This window comes from Protomyctophum bolini, assembly GCF_963924005.1.
Source record: "Protomyctophum bolini genome assembly, chromosome: 5".
In the NCBI taxonomy this organism is placed as follows: domain Eukaryota; kingdom Metazoa; phylum Chordata; class Actinopteri; order Myctophiformes; family Myctophidae; genus Protomyctophum; species Protomyctophum bolini.
The window spans coordinates 8,682,642-8,702,333 of NC_137866.1; the positions used below are offsets into that span (position 1 = coordinate 8,682,642).

Below are 19,692 nucleotides of genomic sequence, written 5' to 3' on the forward strand. Positions count from 1 at the left end.
GTTATGCTTTAGCTATTGAAAAATAGCAGATCTACAAGCTCATAGCGCGCCACTGAGTGGCGCGCTACGAGCTTGTAGGTCTGCTATTTTTGAAAAATCGAAGAACGACTGACATTTTTAGAATTTGATCTCAGGTCAGAATGGGGTTAATCAGACCAGTGTGTGTCCAGTGGAAACCTTGTATGAATCTGATCTCAGGTCAGAATGGGTTAAAATACAATGACGACAACATGCAGTACAAATAGGCTATTTCAATGTGAGGCAGCGTTGCTGGTATAATTACAATAGCACTGGTTTGAGTAGTTCCTAGATTCACAATACATTTTTCCCTGTCAGTGACGGCTTCATAGTGGGGAAGACTCATAAAGTATAGCTGACACACTAAAGACTATCTCATAATGTAATGCAGTGGTCTGTGGTTCTCAACCTTCTCAGGCCGCGACCACCCAGAATAATCATATTTGAATGAATGAATGAAAAACTTTATTCCGAACATGATACAATTAGACAAAAAAGTCAAAGAAGTGCAATATAGTACAAATAAAAATAATAATCACAAAAAACTAAACAAAAAACAAGCCTCACTGGCTGTAAGCATTATAATTCTTATTTTTCTTATTTTCGAAAAGGAGTAGGTACAAGTAAAAAACGTATATAAACCTACCCCTTTATTACTAGTCTTTCAGCGTCATCGCTTGACGTCAATACATGCAAACGTAAAATCATTTACTAAGTCATATATATACTATAATACATATTTATATCCTCTATAATGTATTCTATTCTATATATCATATTATCAATAAATCATACTTTATATATTTCATATAGTACATACATTTGCCATATTATATATATAGTCCTACATACATCATACAAACAAGTACAATTATCTAAAATGATGAGTTGTCAATGTAACTCTTCCTCCCTATACCTCATAATAATGCATTCTTTATATCTTCTTGAATCTATTTGAACTCAGAATTGTAGGAGTTGAGAGACATTACATTTAGTTTGACTCTGTAAATTATTTTCTTGTCTCTTTCTTATATCATTTGACAATTTGGCCAGTTTTTATATTTATAGTTTGTTGATTACTTTTGATGAGGCAATGGTCTTTTTTCTTTTTCTTTTTAGGTATATTAAAAAGTTCTTAAATTATCACTTCACTGTCATCTAGGGACCCCCCCCCCCCCCCCCCCCAAAAAAAAGAAAATCAATGGTGTGGGGCCCCACAGGTTGAGAACCACTGTTATAGCCGACACACTAGACCAGGGGTGCACTGCCCACTCTCTTTTGACTTGAGAGCTACTTTCAAAATGACCAACTCAACAAGATCTACCCACTGAAAACATTATAATTCCACTGCTGAAAATGGCTTTGGAGTAGCGGCGCTGGCACTACATTTAACCCATTCTGACCTGAGATCAGATTTATACGAGGTTTCCACTGGGACACACACTGGTCTGATCAACCCATTCTGACCTGAGATCAGATTCTAAAAATGTCAGTCGTTCTTCGAATTTTTCAAAAATAGCAGACCTACAAGCTCGTATCGCGCCACTCGGTGGCGCGATATGAGCTTGTAGATCTGCTATTTTTCAATAGCTAAAGCATAACATGATGCTAACACCAAAATGGGTGCCCGGTCAGAATGGGTTAAGACAAATGCACTTGGAATGGGAAAGGGGAGAAATGGAATGGGTAATTCATTTGTAATCTACCGACATTTGTGCGCAGCAACACTCTTGAAAACAAATTATTGCATTATGGGTTTGAGCTGACAGGCCCTTTTTTTATGTCAGTCAATCAATCAATCAAGTCAACTTAATTCAAGTGGCAGAATAGTTTTTATATTTAAATTAAATATTCTTTAGGGGCATGTCATGTGATCTACACCTGCACAGCCTTTGTAAGTAAGCGTGATCTACTAGCCCATTCTGAACGGGAACCCATTTTGGAGTTATCATCATGTTATGCTTTAGCTATTGAAAAATAGCAGATCTACAAGCTCATAGCGCGCCACCGAGTGGCGCGCTACGAACTTGTAGGTCTGCTATTTTTGAAAAATCGAAGAACGACTGACATTTTTAGAATCTGATCTCGGGTCAGAATGGGTTAATCAGACCAGTGTGTGTCCAGTGGAAACCTCGTATGAATCTGATCTCAGGTCAGAATGGGCTAGTAGATGGCGATCTACCTTTTGGGCACCCTTGCACTAGACTCTCATATTGTAGGGAGCTCAGCGTCCAGTAGTGTTCCTCTTATGTGTGGCTGAGCTAAACCGTGTCAGCAGTGCCAGAATACCATGAACGGGTCACGGAGGCTGGCTGGCTGCGTGGTGCAGCCGCCCTGCGGCTCACCTCACCTCAACAATCTCTGCTGACTCTCAAAACGCTGCCAGGCAAGGCAATATTATCCACACACGGTCAGACAGTGATTGAATGCTCAGTTATGTCTGTGCCGTGAGATGTGTGAAAGGGCCTCTGTGGCAAAAAAAAAAAGCTGAAAAACATCTTACAGAGTAATAAAAAAAAAAGCAGCAAACTAACAAACTTTTGAACTTAAAAGGGGCCCCTGTGTCTTCTAGCAGACTTGTAGTTGGTTTTCTGAATAGTCTTGAAATGTCCCTGTAGTTCTTTTGATGCAAATTGTAGTGGTGAACTTGGGCTGACCCTTTGCGTGTCACTTTGCACTGCTGGGCAAAAGATCTGCTTCCTTAGGGCCGGAAAAAAAAACCCAGGATCATGAATAGAACTAGAGTGTTTGTTGACAGGCTTTGACAAAAAACAAAACAGGAGAAAATAAAAAATAAAATAGTTTTGCAGCGCTCAGGGCGAAATGTCTTCTCCATTCACTGGAGTGTAGTGGATGACGTGGGGGGTGTTAAAGGTTTGAATTCCTTTGACCAATGACTATGTTTGTAAGTCAAAAGCAGTTACCATGTCCATCGCAATTGTCTTATTTGATGACTCCTCATCTTTTCCCCCCTCCCTTTTTTCAGCTCCCAAGACCTGCAGCCCTAAGCAGTTTGTATGTAAGGACCAGGTGACCTGTATCTCCAAAGGCTGGCGCTGCGACGGAGAGAAAGACTGTCCAGATGGATCAGACGAATCACCAGATATCTGTAAGTACGCGCCTGGAATAAACTTAAAACTTTTTTTTCAGCAGGCTTTGCCAATCCCCCCTGTCACCTTTTCCCATGCTTATGGGCTTATTATAGGGCAGGCAGTTCTTTCTACCTATTCATATTTCTCAAAGAATAATCTTTTACATTTCAACATTCTTTTTAAAATAACATTTCCCCCCAAAATATCACTGAGCTGGTCAGGGTTGACCTACCGGTCCTCTACCTACCTCTCTAGACACTACCTCTAGACACACACAGCCAGTTTAAAAGCTGCAATCCATAACTTATTTTAGTCAAACAAAATAGATGGTCTTCCTACTCTAATGAACAATTCAACCCTGGTTGGACACAGTATCTATCGATAAGGTTATTTACAGCAGATACAATGGATTGGAGACTAGATGCGCCACCATCTTTATTGCAGTTGAGACATTGTTGCATTGTTGCAAAGACCCCCCTCTGCCGGGAGAGACCTAAAACCTGATGAAAGGGACATAAAGACTTTGATATGTGCTCGTCTAAGGTAGAGGTCAGTTAATGTCACAGGGTTCTAATGTGTTCCCTCGCTTCTCTGGTGAGCTATAGCTCTAATTACGCAGCCCTGTTTAGTCTGGCTTTTCGGCGATATGTCTGCCCTTGTCTGGAAGTCCTGAGGGATCTGTGTGGTCCCAAATGAGTATTGTCCCCACATCTGCCAACCTCCCGCCGCCATATGATCCATAAACTCTCCCCTGGCAGAAACGAAACTATCTCTTAGTGTTTATATGGAGGTGCTAATGGCGATTTTAGTGTCCAAATGTGCCACACCTTACATCCGCCGTGCGCCGAAGATTCTCGCAGTCGTGCGGTGAGCAACAGAGACTTGACGAGCACGAGCAGCCGTTATTACTAGAGTGACCGCCATTAACCATCAGCAGATGGGCGTTGGGTTGGATGTGTGAAATAGCTCAGGCTAATAAATTGTGTTATGTTTCTGTGTTCACAGAGCCATTAAACATGAACCGTAGGTGTTGGAATTTACAAAGTTTAATTTATTTGGATTCTTCCTCCCCACACACGCACGTCATCCATTATTATTCTCCTCGAGGCTCGGGAGTTTTGTTGCGTTCCGTTTCTCTGTTCAGATATGTCCAATTTCTGACAGTTCAGCCTCCGAGCACTTCATTTGCAAACATTTGCTGCTTCAGTGCCAAAATGTGTTGCTTGGGAGATGAATAAGACAGATTCATTTGAATGTCAATGTACCCTGCTCTATTTCCTCCTGTCGTATGCGACGGTTTATGCTTACTCAAAAGTCAACGTTTATTGAGATGTCTTCTGCACAAACCAGATTTTCTGTCAGCCACTTTCAATCTACCATCCCCATTTTTGGGGAAGTTGTTGATCATTAATCATTATTGGTTAGAATGTTAGAAAATGTCAAATATAGCAGATGTATAAGCACAATGTTTCATAATGTGACACTTGAGCTTGTAGATCAACAATGTATAAAGGGACTTTAGTAGTTGACTCAGTTTAGGTTGTATTTTCTTTCTTTTATAGAGGGTATGCGCATGACATCATCATCGTACCCGGAAGTTATGCAGGAACACCTACTGAGTGTCAAAAAACCCCCGACTTTCTGGCCTTCACAGACCATACATCCAAACAGAATAGTCCTATCTGATTAACTAACTACTATCTGATTAAATTAACTTTGTCACTCACTTTGCCACTCGAACATGCCATTGGCATTATGCATGCGCATAACCTCTATATTTTGTAATCACAAATCCCTGAACCTGCATGTACTTCATATAAGTTTGACCCATATCATTCTGTCAACCTGTCGCTCCTCAATTTCACTCTTATTCTCCAAAGTAATAGTTGAAGGGAGGGAAATTTCCATGCCACTTATGTTGTTTGCTGACAGCCTGACACAGACAATGGTGTGATTCATCTCGCCCCAAACGAACGGCGTGGACAGCCAGCGTATATGACTAGACTAGAACATCAAGATCCGTTCTGCTCAATTAAACACTTCTCGTGGCTTTGAGGCAATTGCCGTGAATATCAGTTAGTTCAGTTAATGCATGTTTTTTTTGTAATGGTACGTTATGTGTCCATTAGTCTTAACAAGCTCCTTTCAAAGGCGAGGTTCACTTTAACCACTAACCTTGACGTCACTATTTTGGGCCTGTCATCGTGGGCGATCATTTTCAAATATCACTAAACATTGTCAAAATGTAAAGAAAGGAAAAAGAACAAATAAGACGATCGCAAGCTCAAGACGTGTCACCTCACGACATGGTGTGAGATTGCACGTCTGACATTTTCTGCTATTTGTATATAAGTATATAGGTCTTAAGTGGTTAAGTATAATGATGAAAAGACGGAGACAAACTGTGATTTTCTACACTCAATCGTCCCGTTGAGCCGTCCATTAAACACGAGTGTGGTGGGTGTTTCCGAACGAGAGGCTGAAGCCAGGTAGAGCTGCAGTGCAGGGAACTGTACCCGTATATACAAGAGAGAGAGCGATGCAGTGGAGATTGGATTGGTCTCTGAAAGGTTATTAAAGACCTTCGTCCTGAGAGCGGAAAACCCTGCTGTTTCCCTGCCTTGCTTTTCCATTCAGGGGGTTTAAGCAGCTAGCAGGTCATCAGACCAACCCCCCTCCCTTCCACTGGAAGGCAACAGCATGAAACACACTCCTTCCAGCAGACTATGAACATGTCAAAAGGCTAGTTTCACTCTTTTCGGACCAACCCTTTTGGGGGCAAGTGTCACTCGGTGACATTGACTGGCATTGCTGTTAAGCTAACCGGCTGAAAATGTGTCACTTCGACGAAAGTATAACAAGATTGGGTCTACTAATTAACAATGTGGATTCCATGTGGATCTCGGACGTCATCATGTGCCGGTCCACAGCATGATGTTAGTCATAGCTCTGACAGACACACAGAACCTCTCCTAGAGCAGTGCTTCTCAACCTGTGGGTCGGGACCCCCCCAGATGATTTGTACTATACTTATGGTACAAAGTAAAAACTATCCTATAATATCTACTATACTCATAGTACAAACTATACTATAAAATCTGAACAAACATTGGCCAATTTGTCAAAGAATATAAGACACAATATTTATCTGCCTCACCTCATGGTGGGGTGTCTGTCCCCACTGAGTTCAGATATGATTCTTTTGGCGGGTCACTCCCTGAAACTGTTCTAGAATCACTGGTTCTGTAGTGCTTCTCTAGAACAGCACATTTCTAGTTTAGTCATAGTCTTTGGAATGAAACTTAATTTAGTTTTAGTCACATTTTAGTCACCCGGAATGTTTTAGTGTGTTTTAGTTACTAAAATGTATTTTGTCGTGCCTTGATGCCGTCGTAATGGCTGATTTACAAGCCTTTAGATCTGCTATTTTCAGCATGAAACCAAGTGTAAAATGGCTTTTCTTTTACTTATATACTGGATGTCTTGTCCACTAGTCCCTTCCTAACATTTTAGTCTAGTTTTTATTTGTTGACGAAATTGTCAATATATTTAGTCTTAGTTTTAGTCATCGTAGCTTAGTTTTCATTTAGTTTTTCGTCAGTGAAAAAAAGGTAGTCGACGAACATTCTTTGTCTTAGTTTTTAGTCGACGAAAACAACACTGCTCTAGAAGCAGTGTCCTAGAGACGGCTCGCCTCTGAGGAACCACGCCGTAAAGAACTTTAGTTCCACACGGCTCCAGACTGCATGGCTTCAGCGTACCATATTGTAGATCTCCAGATAATAGCCTTCTCTGAATGGAACTTCCCATAGCCTGGAGGGACGGCGGATCTGAGATGATAAGTTAACAAAAAACAACTAATGGTTGTGTCGTTGATGGATTTGAAAAGAATATTATTTGGAATTCGGTTCCTTCGCCTGCTGGCAGTGCGTGCAAGAAATTAGACACGGGAGCGAAAACGGAATCTCCACCTCTGGCGGTCCATCGCCTTATGGCAGTCTGGGGTCCAGCTTTTATGCCCCCTGATGCAGGATGTAATGTCCTGCATTCACTTGTTTGTACAGTATTGTACAGTTTGTTTTACTGTACGTTTACTTACTACACTCCAAAGGTCTAAAGTTGGTCACATTTTTGTCCAGATCTGTTTTTAAAAACTGCTTATTTGAAATATTTGGATGCAAATGTTCTGCTCTGCTCCACAGTTTTTCGTTCAGACATGCCCTCTGAGTCTGACCTGTGTGTGTGTGTGTGTGTGTGTGTGTGTGTGTGTGTGTGTGTGTGAAATGTTGATGGGAGTCAGAGTGGTGCATGCTACTATAATTACAACATTATCTCCAGTTCAAGTTAATTACTAACCAGCATCTTTGGGTTCCAAGGTATGCCCTCACCCAGATTTCACAAGGCAAACACACTTTTTGTCTTAGCGTTTTCTCCCTCTCCTTATTTCCGTCTCCTCCTCCACAAAAAAATCGGATCTACAAGCTCTCAACGGGTCGCAGTGCGACGCGTTGTGATCTTATACTAGATCTGCTATTTTTGCAGATGGGCTAAAATTCCATAAGAGGGCACTTTTGGAAGTAAATAGCCTGTCGGCCCGGAACAGCTAGGTTAAGGTCCAGGCACCTACAGTATGCTGCTTATGCAGCCTGACAGCGTGTCGTGGGTTCAACTCCCGATCCCCTTCTCTCTCTCCCCATTTCCTGTCAGTCTACTGTAATCTAAAAAAAAGGGCGACCCCGCACTCGTTGGCTACTGGAGATGCGGCGAACGCAAAATACTGCGTTCCAAGATCAGGGAAGTTCAGAAAAAAAAGCTATTTTGGGGGTATGGCATGGAAAAGGAGCGGGCATTTGCATTTCCTTCACCATACTAAATGCTGCATTCATGGTCTCGGAGAGGGCAGTTAGTTGTTTTACACACGGGTCAAAGGGCAGGGGCTGCCTGAAGCCCCCTTTTGATGTCTATGTGTGCACGTGCCTGGACTCCTCCAGCGTGGTTGGTTCTCCTACTGATGTGCCGCTCTTGGGTCTTCCTCTGGCTGTTGGCTGTGGTTTTATCTCTGTACAGGATCACCCTGCGGTCTGGCCGTCCGCTAAATCAGAGATCGTGACAGTGCAGGCAGCACTCGCAGCCAACCCGGTGCTCTGGGAGTTTCTTTTAAGTAGGCCAATATATCATCTGAAAAGGGCTGGGCAGTCATCGTGAGGAATAAACTAAATTAAGTAACAATTGGATTGGAACCAGCGCTAGGTGCTCCTTCACATCTTAATCCACAGTGATGGAAGAAGTACTTGCATGTTTTACTTACTTAGCAATGTAAGTAAAAGTCCCGTATTAAAAATGTACTAAAAGTACTAAAGTATCGTCATCAAAATATACATAAAGTACTCATTGTGCAGAATGTCCCATTTCATGAGTTCCAAATGTGAGCGTGTAGATTTTCAAATGGCCGAAATATATCTAAGGCTGAAGTGGTTAATGTATGTTTCGTAATGATAATCAAAATCTACAAAGTAACTAGTAGCTAAAGTTTTCATATCATTGCAGTAGAGTAAAAGTACAATGTTTTCCTCTGAGATGTAATACTAGTGCAGTAGAAGTAAAAGTACTAAAAATCGTAAATACTTCAGTAAAGTAAAAACTACCTCAAAGTACTGTACTTGAGAATGGAGTGCACTACTGCTTAATCCACAAGACCCTCAAGTGAAACTCGCCAACAACAACAATCCACGCACCGAGAAAAGCAGTTGGCACGAGCTGATTTGAATACAAGCCAGTTTTCATCTGAGTTAAATGCCACCTGTTTGCTTTACGACGGCCATAAATTCACCTGCCGTCATAGAGGCGGGTCTCATAAATGTGTGTGGTTTAGTCTGGCGAGGGATCTTTTTGATCTGCGGCGTTGGTTGTGCCGATGCGCAGGAAGACAGCACTCCCTTCAGTGTCATAACGTCTGGAGGGCCCTAATTGCACCGTTATCATTCCCCCGACCGTTTGTTCCAGGCTGTAATTATCCCATTCAGGATGGGAACCCCTTTTGGTGTTTTAAGCATTATGTTATATACTTTAGCCATTGAAAAATAGATCTTTGGAAAAAGCGTTAACATGTGGCAAAAATCTTTGAATATGTATATATATATATATATATATATATATATATATATATATGTATATGTGTTTTATTGATAGGTTGAAAGTAGACTGACAGGAAATGGGGTGAGAGATGGGGGAAGACACGCGGCAAAGGCCGTCGGGGTTCGGGAGTCGAACCCGCGGCACGCCGTCAGGCTGGCTCAGCAGACGGTTGAGCTAACCATCCGGGCCAGAGCCAACGTTTTGAACTCAAATCTTTGCTTCTGGGCATATTTTCAGATGGGGGTCCGGCCGGCGGCCAAATGCATATCATTTCAGGGATCCTTGGAATGAAATTGTTTGAGCACCACTGATAGAGAAACATAGCCTTTTCAGAAAACAGTCAGGATTCAGAAGGCATTTGTAGAATGGTTCTACAATGGGTCTGAATGGGTTATGCTTAGGGGGTAAAGACAGAGCTCTGCCACTGTAGTAAAGCTGTTCCATCGGATGGACACGGACGGTCATGGAGGCACGTGGTCAGGCTTGGACGCACGTCGGTGCTCGAGCTGGTGGTGGTAGGGTTGTCGCAATTATTACATAATCGTGTAATCGCCATTATTTGAGATGATCACAATTATTTTTGTCATAATCGTGTGCCTTGTTGAAATATGTTCATAGTTCATACAAAAAAAAGCAGAAATAGCTAAAAGCTTACAAAGCGTCACCTTAGCAGAAGTTTATAGCGTGTCATGTCACGCTGTATGTAAGCTTGCTGCAGATCAGCTATTTCTGCTATTCTTTTTAAGTATTACATTTATAAAAAAATATCAGTAATTTCTTGGCATATTTGACTTGCGTATGTGCCATGTCTGCCCTGTGCACTTGATTATTATACGAAGCCGAAAAGGCAAACCGAAATGTAATCTCTGTTCATATTAAAATGTTCCAATGTCCAACACCGAAAACACAATTCAATCGTTAATACCGGTAATTGCAATTATTTTTGTGACAATTAGTCGTCAACATAATGTTTTAACCCATTCTGACCGGGCACCCATTTTGGTGTTAGCATCATGTTATGCTTTACCTATTGAAAAATAGCAGATCTACAAGCTCATATCGCGCCACCGAGTGGCGCGATACGAGCTTGTAGGTCTGCTATTTTTGAAAAATTCGAAGAACGACTGACATTTTTAGAATCTGATCTCAGGTCAGAATGGGTTCATCAGACCAGTGTGTGTCCAGTGGAAACCTAGTATGAATCTGATCTCAGGTCAGAATGGGTTAATGGTGACAGACCTATGCTGGAGGTGGTGGCTGATGATGATGCCAAACGCTTGGTGGTTGTCTCGTATAGGAAGGACGCGTTCCATGGCTTGATTTCGGTTTAATTTCTATCCTCACAGGAGTTCTAAATGAAATGGGTACAAGCCTGTTTTACTGGGTAAAAAAGCCACAGTTTCAGCCTTGGATGAACCGAGATGGATATAAAGTTTATTGACATTTTTACAGTTTTTACAAAACTACGGTATGATGATTTTTATTACATGGCTCGGTAGGAGGCGCCATCTATAAAATGAGTCTCTCTCTCTGTGTGTGTGTGTGTGTGGGGGGGGGGGTGGGGGTGGGGGGCTGATCTTGCAAACTGCTGGACAGATCAGTGCCAAATTCATTGTGTACACTGCCGGTTGGCCATGAAAGTAAAAGGCCATTTGATATATATTTTTGAAATATTCAATTTTTTTAATGGAAGTCAGTGGCGGTCAGATATGGGCTGAAACCGTGCCCAGATATGGTGTTGTACGTCATAGACCAGTGGTTCTCAGAGTGAGGTCCGGGGCCCCCCAGGGGAAACCAGCAAAAGTAGATTTCTTTTTTGTACAAATATCGGAAATGTTTGGAAAGTTTTTAATCATTTAGATTTTTTCTTTTCACATACATTTTGTCTTCCTCTCTTCCACAGAGCCTGATCTGAAAATGTTTTCTGCCCTAGGGACCCCTCTCCCTAGCGGAAAACATTTTCATATCGGGGTCCGTGGCCATTTGGCCAATCAATTTGGGGGTCCTTGAAGTTTGAGAGTATAAGTAAAAGAGCAGCCATTTTACACTTGGTTTCATGCTGAAAATAGCAGATCTAAAAGCTTGTAAATCAGCCATTACGTCATTGTCATAGATGGCGGCTGTCTTTATAATTGCCACGTGACGAAAGTCCAAAAAGATCCCGCATGGAAGCGGCGCCGTTATTAGAGCCCGTCTTGTTTTTTTCTCTGTGAATTGGAGCATGTGGACATGGGGAGGTGCATGTGTGTGCATGCATGCAGCTATAATGTGCACAGGGCCACTACGCCAGTTGGTATCATCATAAATGAATAGGTGAGGGCTCTGGCAGGTTGCCAGCTACTGTATATACAGTACATACGGGGGGCGGGGGGGGGGGGGGGGGTTTATCATGGTCCCTGCATGGCCTCCCAGAGTGTTCCTATATCGCCCGGGCCTCCGCTGTGCGCGCTCAGATAACCATCAGCAAGCTGCACAGGCCCAGTGTCTGCAGGTGTGACCCTGTCACCCCTCCCTCGCCCCATCATGGACCGCAATGTGTTCCCTTTGCAGAGTGTCTTCAAACGGTTTTTGAACCACTTAAACCCTATACTTTGTTGACCGGAGGGAGTCCCCCAGGGCTCTGTACTCGGGTGGGGGGGGGGGGGCCCTCCTGTTTTCCCTGCACACTATAGTATATCTGCCGAAAGTGGCTGATCTATTGCTCACACATCTCACACATGCTGAATGTTCGGGTTCGTCCCCCAGAATGGGGACGCTATAGGGTTCGAATGGCTTCAAAAGGATCCAACGATCATCTCAGTTGCACACAGGCTGGGGACTCGGGGAGTGGCTGACGTCGTACGTACCCGCCGTGGTATCCGGAGAACTCGCCAGTTTTCCGACTCGCCGCGGTTTAGTGCATTTTAGTTTTACTTCACCTTCATTTCAATTGCATTAAATTGAGAGATGGAGAGGATAGTGTTTAGAGTTCACACTAGATGAAGTAGGAATGCCAAAGTCCGAAACAATGTAATTAATTAGTAAACAATATCCTGACTTGGTAGGCCTACTATCATTGGTATTCACATACTCAACTTTGTATCATTATCTAATTAAATAATTTGATCACTTTGGAAATTAACCATAACATCTGTGGGGTTGATAATACTACACTGATGAAGACAGCATGTTAGCATAACGACCGCTGCGGCGAGTTGGTAAACTGGCGAGTTCTCCTGGTATCCCCCTCCGTCAGGAACAGCAGGTTGGCTTCTAAACAAGCCCAATGATGGGTTGTGCTTCTGGCGATACTGCTGCTGCTTATTAATACCTGCAGCCAGGCAGTGTTGGTGTGTTACGTTACGCTAAGCGGCGATAAGACGCCGAGGGGGATGAGGGTGTATGGGAGTGTCTAGGCTAGGGGACCCAGGTGAGCCAGATGTTTTAGCTTCCTTCAAAGAAATTGAATGAAAAAAACCAAAACGCACCCGTGTGAAGTGAAGGGCGCTTTACCAACAACCCTTATCATCATCTTACATCATATGCCGATTTGCTCAGTGACGGACAAAACAAATATTAAACTCTGTTCATTGTTAATGGCATTTAATGTTTGTGTTGGAGACAAAACAGACATTAAACTCTGTCCATTGTCAATGGTGTTTGTTCTAGACAAGACAAACATTAAACCTGTGTATAGGAGGGGTTAGCGCCCCTGAAAAAAGATATATATCACACCCGTGTGAAGTGAGGGACGCTCTTATCTTTGCTCAGACACATATGACGTAAATTCTCCATTCATTGTCCATGGGAATTTAATGTTTGTGTAAGACGAAAATCTACACTAATTGTTGAATATAGGAGGGGCTAGCGGCCCTCAAAAACAGGAAAACAGCGGTGTCTGTAGAATGACCACAGCTGAAGATGGAGACCTCACACATGTTCATTCATGCTAGCAGCGACAAAGCAACTCAGGCTGCAAGCCATTTTCAACGGAAGCCAGCCAACATGAAGAAGATACAAACTGACGTTTCCGACACTTGTCGCTGCGTAACGACTAGCCACAAAAGCTACAAAATAGGTTCAACTAACATTTCCACCTCTCCAATGACACAGAGAAGTGTCAAACAATCACATGTATTCTTTTCACTATTTCCAATCCTCCCTATTTTTAACCCATTTAGGCCTGTTACACCTATACATGTTATACCTTTCAGGCCAGGAAGGCCTCTGCTATGATAATTTCAACTAAAATGACACCAATAGCTGATCGATAAACTCAACACATCAGTTATTTTGGATGCTTTGGTGTGACGCTGTAGTATGATCAAGCAGGGTGTTGTTACTTTACGAAAAAAGTTGTTATGATTTCCCTTTTGTCGCTCATCGTCGTTCCCACACAAGGACATAATGCCGTGACGTGAACGTGCATATTGAGTAACACTTGGAACGGCGACTCTGAGACGGTGTATAGCTGACGACCAGGCATAGACTCTGAGACAGTGTATAGCTGACGACCAGGCATAGACTCTGAGACAGTGTATAGCTGACGACCAGGCATAGACTCTGAGACAGTGTATAGCTGACGACCAGACGTAGACTCTGAGACAGTGTATAGCTGACGACCAGGCATAGACTCTGAGACAGTGTATAGCTGACGACCAGGCATAGACTCTACACTACAGTGTATAGCTGACGACCAGGCATAGACTCTGAGACAGTGTATAGCTGACGACCAGGCATAGACTCTGAGACAGTGTATAGCTGACGACCAGGCATAGACTCTGAGACAGTGTATAGCTGACGACCAGGCATAGACTCTGAGACAGTGTATAGCTGACGACCAGGCATAGACTCTGAGACAGTGTATAGCTGACGACCAGACATAGACTCTGAGACAGTGTATAGCTGACGACCAGGCATAGACTACACTACAGTGTATAGCTGACCAGGCATAGTCGTTTAGTAGCTTGTGTCGCTGCTAGTGGTGCGCAGTGCAGCACCAGCAGGGATCCACATGGGACTGTTGAGGTGTGTGGGGGCCAGAAAGATCTATGTCATAATTAAAAGTGTCTGGTGGTGGACGGTTGGTTGGTTGTTGTTGCTGTAATGTGTAATGGGTTCATACATTCCCTCTTGCTGCTGCGCTTGCATTAGTACACTACACAGGAGTCCCCGTGGAGGCTGTCTGTCCATTTTTGTCCCTGAGAGCAAACACAAAAAATACTAGGAATGAAAGGTCTTCACCTACAACAGATTAGGATCAAAGAGCAGAAGTAAATGCGTTGGAACATCTTGCACTGTAAGCTATTTCTGTCTGTTTTGCCAGTTCCGCATCAGCAGAAGCCAATGTCTTTATTCCCTTATTTTCTGTTCCTTATTTCCCTGCTGTCTGTGCGGTTCAGATGGATAGTGGAAGATAATGTAATGAGGCCATGACATTCCAAAACAACAACCCGAGTGCGAGTTTGACAGACTGTTTAAATACTTGACTTGCTGACTCAAATGTCCTGACACCTCGACAAAATGATCTTTGTGCAACGGATTAAAGGAAAGTTGTATATTGTTGCTGTCTGGTTGAAACCTTGTATGTCCAAAAAACAGTTCCTTTTTTAAATTATTTTAAAATCAGAGATTTCAGAAGGTTTCTGCCCTACAGCAACAATATAGGGATCCACATAGGGATTAGTTGGTGTTTTGACCTTTTTCTAATATTCCTATTTTTAATTTCACATCGTCCTTCTTGCTCTTTAGTTTGTATGCACACCGCTTGCTTTAAAACCGAATGCGCTGTGTCATAATAGCCATGATTCCATCCTCGAACAGTTCACTCTCTGAAAGACTGTGAAAAGGACCGACAAGAATCCCCGAAGCCTGTGTGCAATTACGACGCTTGCATGAGCCACATTCATTGTGGTGGGAGCCAGAGAATGGGAACAGATGTTTGAATAAGCCCTAGGATGTAAGCACTTTCTCCGTCATGAGAAGTGCTTACCATAAAGGAATCCTTTTCATGATCCAAGGCCTTATCGTCGCTGTCGGCTGGAAACCTGCTATCTTCCAAAGCGGAATTTATTTTTCACATAATGGGGGAGGAAAAAAACCCACAGAATCTGTGTTCCAATGGAGTTGTCACAAGGATACTGTGCGTTCATACTTGTCATTGGTTAAACCCACGGACATACGTTCACTTATTTTCAAAATGCTTCTAAAATATATGCGACCGGTTGTTGTGATCTTGTAGATCAGATATTTTCGCCAATTTTCTCTCAAACCTCTTGTACGAACGAAAAAATTGTTAAACATAATAAGTTCAAATAAGGAGATATGAGGTATCCTGCCCGACAGTGACGTTATGCAACAGTTGGCCGCCCTCTAATTTTCTGTTAAACTTTTTGCCCCCTATGTTTTGCATGCAAACGTACCTCCATGTCCACAAAAGCGGACATGGGGGGGGGGGGGGGGGGGAATGGAATGCATGCATGTGCATAATGCAAATAGCCTGCCCCTTCTATTCACGCATCGCCCGTGTTAACCAATTCCATTCTGAGTGAGAAAATGAGATGATAATTCAGCACAATTACCGCTTGCTAATGTCCAGCCAGCCTCTGACCGGAACAGCCGTGTCTGACCGGAACAGCGTGTGTGACGTCTCGGGCCAGCGCCGTACGCTTTGTACACGCATGCACAAACGCACGTGCACACGCACGCACAGACTTAAGTGGAGACAGACTTTTCCTTTACGGTTCCAGCCCAGTTTTCCACTCCCAGCACACCGTATTCCCGACTTGATCCAGGAATGTAATATTGAGGGGATATCCCATGGAATGTCATGTTGTGATGGAATAGAGATGGACCCATGCCTGAAGAGGTTAAAGGCACTCATAAGCGTCGCATTCGTAGTGGTGTGTTGCCCCCTCCCACACACACACACACTGGTACAGTAGCCTACTTTTGGCGGTGGATGCTGTTGTGGCCTGGACCGTGGCAGAAGCCAAAGGAAGTTCTGACGGGTGAGGATTGAGTCGTCATCTCCCTTGCAGCTGCCCCCCCGAGGTGGCCGTGGTGTGGCGGGCCACACATCAAGGTTATCTGTCCATCTCTTGCCCGTGGGCCCCAGCTGGAGAGCAGCCAGCCTGGGCCCTTTGTGTGGGCCGGCCGGACGGGCCGGCCGGCCGGCTGTGTCACGCCTCAGCGCAGCGGCCTCTCCGAGACGACCCCGAGGAGCCAGACGGAGGGATGGAGGGATGGAACGACGGAGGTGATGGAGGGTGGAAGCGCCTGTGGAGAGGAGGGCGTGTATCGCTGAAGGAGTGATCCAAGAGAAAAAGATGCCTCCTTTTTATGGGGGGGTGTTCCCCTAACAACGGGTTTGGGAGCCATTTTCTGCATCACGGACCCATATATGGGTTGTAAAATAGGAAAATACATGATTTCCTAGGATAGGATGTTTTAACCAAATTTAAGTTTTGGTGTCCCAAGCTGAAATATTTGGGAACCACTGGTCTAGAAGAGTGTTTGTCTTGTCCATAATTCAGTCTGGCGTCATAAATATGACATCATCAACGTGACCATCCATCGACAGGGAAGCCAGGCCATTATTGGTCCCGGCCCTGTTTTCCTTTTTTTATGGTTCTCTTTTTTTCACCCTCAGCGGTAGAAATGGAACAGATTAGCATTCAGGCTGAAAGGAAGAAAATGGAAATGGCCGTGCATAGCCCCGATCTCTTTTTATGGAAACAAGCCTTTTTACAGTAAAGTTGGCAGGGAGGCCTTTAATAGGCCATAATGGGAACCAGTTTGTTGTACACATACTGTAGGGGGGCACCAGGCAGGGGACAGGAGGGTCTGGAGGGGCAGGGAGGGGCACGCTGCCTCCACAGAGGAAGGAGCAAAGCCCCGTAAATCCCCCTGGTCTGCGGGCCTGAGCCCTCCTCAGCCACACCGGCCTATCACCAGACAGAGAACACAGGGCTTTCTCACGCCACACAGGCACCACTTGCCTCTCTTGACTGTCTCTCCTCTACTACACCCTCTCTCTCTCCCTCTTTCCCTTTTCTGTCTCCCTCTATCTGTCCATGCAGGCGGAGTATATCTAGACATGTCCGAGCCGCCTTTGTTCCCTCCTCTTCAGATCTCATCTTCAGCCCTTCCTCTATAAATGTCGTGTTGTTGTTCTTAGCCCCGTTAGCGGGGGGGAGGGTGAGGGGGGGGGGGGGGGGGGGCTCTGAGGCTGGCTGTCAGTACATCTGTCCGACACTTTGGTTCCGAACACGATATCTCGGATTGGAAAGACTACTGGCTCGACTGCCACATGGAATGTGCTGCGTAACTTTGTGTTGCCCAGAGAATGAAACCTGTTGACTCTGGTGATCTAATGGTGTGTTCTAATGGTGTGATCCAATGGTGTGATCTAATGGTGTTGCTAAGAGGAAACTACCGGCGCCGTTTGTCCAACGCTTCTAGTTGTAAACAAGATATCTCAAAATCAAATGGACGGGATGCCATGAACCTTGGTCATTAGGTCTGTGGTGTGGGCCCCCAGGGTGGTCCTGGGCTCCCATTGGTCATTAGGTCTGTGGTGTGGGCCCTCAGGGTGGTCCTGGGCTCCCATTGGTCATTAGGTCTGTAGTGTGGGCCCCCGTGGTGGTGCTGGGCTCCAATTGGTGTCGCTTAGCCCTGCTTATTACTTTGGCCCATCCCTTTTCTCATAGGCCAATGAATGATAGGCATTTTACTTGTTATTGAACAAAAGGCCTTAGCCATTGACCAGAGGGGAAATAGCTCAGTGGGGAGTGGGGATTCTATTTATTTATTGAAAAATTAAAAATTAAATCTAAGTCTTTTCTTGCCTTTATTGATATTCCACTGTGTAAAGAGACAGAGTTGAGGAGTGACATGCAGCAAAGGTCACTGTGTAAAGAGTGAGTTGAGGAGTGACATGCAGCAAAGGTCACTGTGTAAAGAGTGAGTTGAGGAGTGACATGCCGCAAAGGTCACTGTGTAAAGAGTGAGTTGAGGAGTGACATGCCGCAAAGGTCACTGTGTAAAGAGTGAGTTGAGGAGTGACATGCAGCAAAGGTCACTGTGTAAAGAGTGAGTTGAGGAGTGACATGCAGCAAAGGTCACTGTGTAAAGAGTGAGTTGAGGAGTGACATGCCGCAAAGGTCACTGTGTAAAGAGTGAGTTGAGGAGTGACATGCAGCAAAGGTCACTGTGTAAAGAGTGAGTTGAGGAGTGACATGCAGCAAAGGTCACTGTGTAAAGAGTGAGTTGAGGAGTGACATGCAGCAAAGGTCACTGTGTAAAGAGTGAGTTGAGGAGTGACATGCAGCAAAGGTCACTGTGTAAAGAGTGAGTTGAGGAGTGACATGCAGCAAAGGTCACTGTGTAAAGAGTGAGTTGAGGAGTGACATGCAGCAAAGGTCACTGTGTAAAGAGTGAGTTTAGGAGTGACATGCAGTAAAGGTCACTGTGTAAAGAGTGAGTTGAGGAGTGTTTAATGGAATCTGACTTTGTTTGTATTTTATCGCAGTAATTCAATAAAAAATGATGTTAATATTTGTACTTACCAGTGTTCCCTTATATTGCATCTTGACAGCTTGTTCAACGTGCTATTCCTGGTATGACGTGCCCCATAGGAAGGAATAGGAATGCTGTATTATATACTGCAATGGAAAAAGTGATTATTTTACTGTACTTTTCTTCACATTCCACAAATGAACACACAGGAAACTGCAGCAGTGTGTATTACCTGTCCCTACGCTGCTTCAACTTTGATGAAGGTTTTGCATTGTATAGATCAGTGGTTCCCAAACCTTTTCATGTCAAGGACCCCCAAATTGACACTAATTAGCCCACGGACCCCCCATTTGAAAAGGTATGCATTAGTCTACGGACCCCCATTTAATGGCATTTCTATCTCTGGGACCCCCAATTTATATTGTAAAATCACTGTTGGTTTAACGAGTGTACAATTTCATTCATAAGGGTCCATTTGGTTCCAAACTATCATTTAGCTGGGGACCCCCTGGAACTCCCTCAAGGACCCCTGGGGGTCCCCGGACCCCACTTTGGGAACCACTGGTATCGGTAGCTTTACCACGTGTTACTTCAGATATTGCTAAATGTGTAGTCTCTCGAGACAGACTGTTGACTCGCATCAAATTCAAAGGAAAAGAGTGTGCTGTTTTTTCCTTTATTTTTTGACGCTGGGTTCTCAGATTGCGACTCAGATTTTACAGTTTTTCTGAAAAACCCAATGTTTCTATGTCAGTGGTGCTCAAACTATTTCATTTCAAGGACCCCCAATATCATATGTAATTGGCCACCGACCCCCGTCATTAAAAATGTTCGCTCTGAAAGAATTCAAAGATTTGCGCCACATTTTCACAATCTTTCAAAAATAGCAGATCTACAAGCTATGAGCTTGTATAGATCTGCTATTTTTCAATAGCTAAAGTATAACATA

The 19,692-nt window shown here is 44.0% G+C and overlaps 1 protein-coding gene across 1 annotated transcript in view; it reads left to right on the plus strand.

Moving 5' to 3' along the window:
• lrp1ab (low density lipoprotein receptor-related protein 1Ab) overlaps positions 1–19,692 on the plus strand; it is a 180,346-nt gene that overhangs the window by 15,174 nt on the left and 145,480 nt on the right. The window contains exon 2 of the mRNA XM_080764626.1: positions 3,005–3,127. Coding sequence (XP_080620752.1) covers positions 3,005–3,127 — 123 coding nt within the window. The remainder of the gene's footprint in view (positions 1–3,004; positions 3,128–19,692) is intronic.